Below are 3,316 nucleotides of genomic sequence, written 5' to 3' on the forward strand. Positions count from 1 at the left end.
AACGAAGGACACGCCTGAACTACTACGCCTTCTTTCCTCTCAGCAGACCTCGGCACACGACACTGAACAGGTACGTAGTCTTGTGGAGTACCTGAACTTAGCAGAGGCCGCGGACGTGCACACAACTGCTGACCTTCGAAGTGTGAGGTCAGACAAATGATCCAACACCGCCTCTCGATGTCAGTTGATGCCGCCGCAGGCGCAGCCCGAGCCGTACATGCAACATTCGAAGCAGCAAGCGGATATTGAAACATCAAACAAGCGGGAGAAGTGGAAAGCAAAGAAGCACAAGCAGAACGATCGGCCGAAGAAGGACAGTTGGGCGGATGTTGAACCTCTCCAATGCGCCCTAGCGCAAGCTGATAGCACCGCTAGTGCTGCTGCTTCTGCAGCCTGCGTCGAAGACCAACAGGTGCTCGAAATATGCACTTCAGAGGAAGTGGGAGAAGGACTGTTTTTTGCAGTACAACGGGCATTGCCTTTGCTACAGGAGGCTGACATTTGGGGCCTACTGGTCAGCATAGGCCCTGTATTTCAGGCGTTGCTGCCTCCAAAAAACCATCAAAGGAAGCAACCATTATTGGGGAAGGTACGGATACAGGAGAGTCAGCAACAAGGTAGCGCAGAGGATTCTGTTTAGGCGCTTCTAGACGCAACGGCCGAAGACCGACAAGCCCTGCCTGGAGAAGCAGTAGCCATAAGAAGGCATCAATAAGTTCGTGGAGGTGAATGTGGGGTCGCTGCCCTGAGTGGCTTAAAGGGGCCTGGTACTAACACTTCTAGAAGTTGTCAAAACAGAGGGATATTGTACGAAGGAGCCTGAAGTACGCCGGTTCTTCTTCGGGGCTGGACACAACAGGTGCTTGGGTGACTCGCAGTGCCTCTGCTGCAGGTGTTGCTGCCACTAGGATTGTCTCTGACCAGACAGAGAGCATTACCTTCGGTGAACTGCAAGTTGTGTCAGCATGGCGTCGGCTGTAGCAGTTGCCCGAAACGCTCTTTGAAGTGAAAATCCTCAGCACACCAGGCCCGCATTTCCCGTAGGAAGCAGTTCGGACAGGGACCCCTAGAGCTGAAGAGGTCAAGCTCCACAGTACAGGCGTCACAGAGGTACCTATCGAAGAGACAATCAAAGGTATGTTGAAGCGATGGGACGGGTACAACATGTGGATGCACTTTGGGCCCTTACAGACGGGAGGTCCTAGGGGCCATGACTCCCAGAAGAAGGCCTTGCATGGAACAGATCCTTCTGGAAGACTACAAATCAAGATTCCACCGGGAACAGACGCGTAGAACCCGCCAGATTCGAGAAAATTGCAATGTACGACAGGCTGTGTAGTGCACATGCACTATAATAGAGTGCATGCGGTAACCTCAAATGTCTAGTTTCACGAAAGGGAACTATGAGAAATATAAATACGTATATTTTGGAACTATTTAGATAGAAATAATGTCAAGTGAGTTACGAGTGCATGTCCGCCAACACGAGACCCAGGGCTGAGCGTGAGGCTAACGCAGTTGCCTTGGCTCAGACCCTTCCCGGGGGGGAGCCAATCAGTTCTATTATTCTGGGGTTTTCCTGGATAATATGGACTCGAATATGTTTTAAGAGTGATTATTTCCTTATTCAAGTGGTATTAGCAGACCTTAGCAGAGTCTAGCTTGTAGGTGCTGAGTGTGCACCAGGTTGAACTACTGAAGAGTTATACGTAGTAACAGCTGTGCAGGCTGTTCACTACAGTAATCCTACTAACATATGACTCTATCTACGGTACTCGGTTCTTAGACCATTTAGCAGTATTAGTTCCCTTTCCCAGGTACTAATGTCCTAATCCTAAGCTTCATTTTCTTTGTAGTCAATAAGCTGCTAGAGATCACAGCACAGCCACATTGTAGTGCCTGTGCACTACACTATTTCTCCCAGCCCCAGTGGCACTCCTTTCCCAAGGCTGAGGCTCGTTTTGAGATCCACCGTCTTTCACATTCCCTCGTTGCATATTCTCTTTAGTTTGCGGTTCTCTGCATTTTATTTTTGTGTTTGGGCTTTATTATGATGCCGGGCAGTGCGCGGAATGTGCAATGCTTGACTTCGTGCTGGTGCCATTAGCCAGCCCAAGTGATCAGTTTCGTGGAGCTGGATTATTTGGCCTTCTAGTTCCGAGACATATTGAGGGGCGTTTAAGAAATGTGGATCGGTAACATTGGAAAGAAGTCTGCGGCTTTTATCAACCACAAGCCATTCCATCCAGGGAACTTCCAGAACCAGGAAAAGGTACTCAATCTAGGGTTGCATGTCTTCATCCACCTAATTTCGCCTTTTGATGAGTGTCCGTGATATGTAGAAACTAATGATGCATCCAAAGATCAGTTTGTGATGGGCTTCGTGCGTATGCTCAGGTGTGGCTAGCTGAGCAAAAACTGAAAGAGGAACAGAAGAAGGAAAAAGAACTGGAGGAGCGTCGCCGCGAAGAGGTGAAAATAGAGGAGCTGCGGCGGGCTTTAAGGGGCGAGGCAAAAGCAGCATTACAACTGCAAGGGAAAGAGGAGGAAGTGTCTCCTGCTGAGGAGTTGCGGAGAAAGGCAAAGGAGGCAGCGAGGGTGCAGGCACTGCAGCGCAAGCAGCAGGAGGCGCAGAATCGGCTAAAGAAGTTGTCAAAGAGCACATTGTACGACGAGGACGTGTTCACTCTGGGCCACAAGTCCGTTTTTGGCTCATTGTATTCCAGGCAGGAAAATAAATGGGGGTACAAATGCTGTGGCATTTTGGACAGATCGGCTCCCTGCACGGCAAACGCAGGCGACGGTGAACCTCGCACAAAAAAGAGGAAAAACAAAAATCTACTGCCTAGTCGAGCTGCCAACACGACAGGTAGCCCTGCAGAAGCAGTGGATGGGGAGGAGGAGGCAAATCGAACAAGGCCTGCGGATAGCTCCAACCGGGGAGAAAAGGACACGGATGCCAACTTTCATGGAAGCTGTAGTAAACGCAGAGCGAGGGAGGGAGGTGTTGCCGCATATATGAAGCTGCTGGCCGTGTCGGAAGAAGGGGAGTGACATGCATTGGCCTCAGGCGGGCTTATCACATGCCCCTACAGGCTTCTGCGGTTGGAATGGGTCTTCCAGTGGCACAGAGGGGGTGTGCGCGTAACACGACACACAGCGTGGTGCGAAATGGGAGGATTATCCAAGAGTCCCGACAATTTTTTGTCAGTATATTTGCCTTGTTTTGTGTTAGACTTTGTAACACACACGGCAGGCTGTACTTATATGTTGCCTAATTACAAGGGGGCGTTTAGCTGCACTAGTAATAGCTGAT

The 3,316-nt window shown here is 50.2% G+C and overlaps 1 protein-coding gene across 1 annotated transcript; it reads left to right on the top strand.

Annotated features, from left to right (window-relative positions):
- Positions 1-2,185: 2,185 nt before the first annotated feature.
- Positions 2,186-3,054, top strand: EMWEY_00011470 (hypothetical protein, conserved; the record flags this gene model as incomplete). The annotated part of the gene is made up of 3 exons (XM_013478987.1): positions 2,186-2,272; positions 2,398-2,666; positions 2,772-3,054. The coding sequence occupies 3 exons, from the start codon at positions 2,186-2,188 to the stop codon at positions 3,052-3,054; spliced, it is 639 nt and encodes a 212-aa protein (XP_013334441.1).
- Positions 3,055-3,316: the final 262 nt, after the last annotated feature.

This window comes from Eimeria maxima, genomic scaffold (assembly GCF_000499605.1).
Source record: "Eimeria maxima Weybridge genomic scaffold, Emw_scaff80, whole genome shotgun sequence".
NCBI classification, from domain to species: Eukaryota; Apicomplexa; class Conoidasida; order Eucoccidiorida; family Eimeriidae; genus Eimeria; species Eimeria maxima.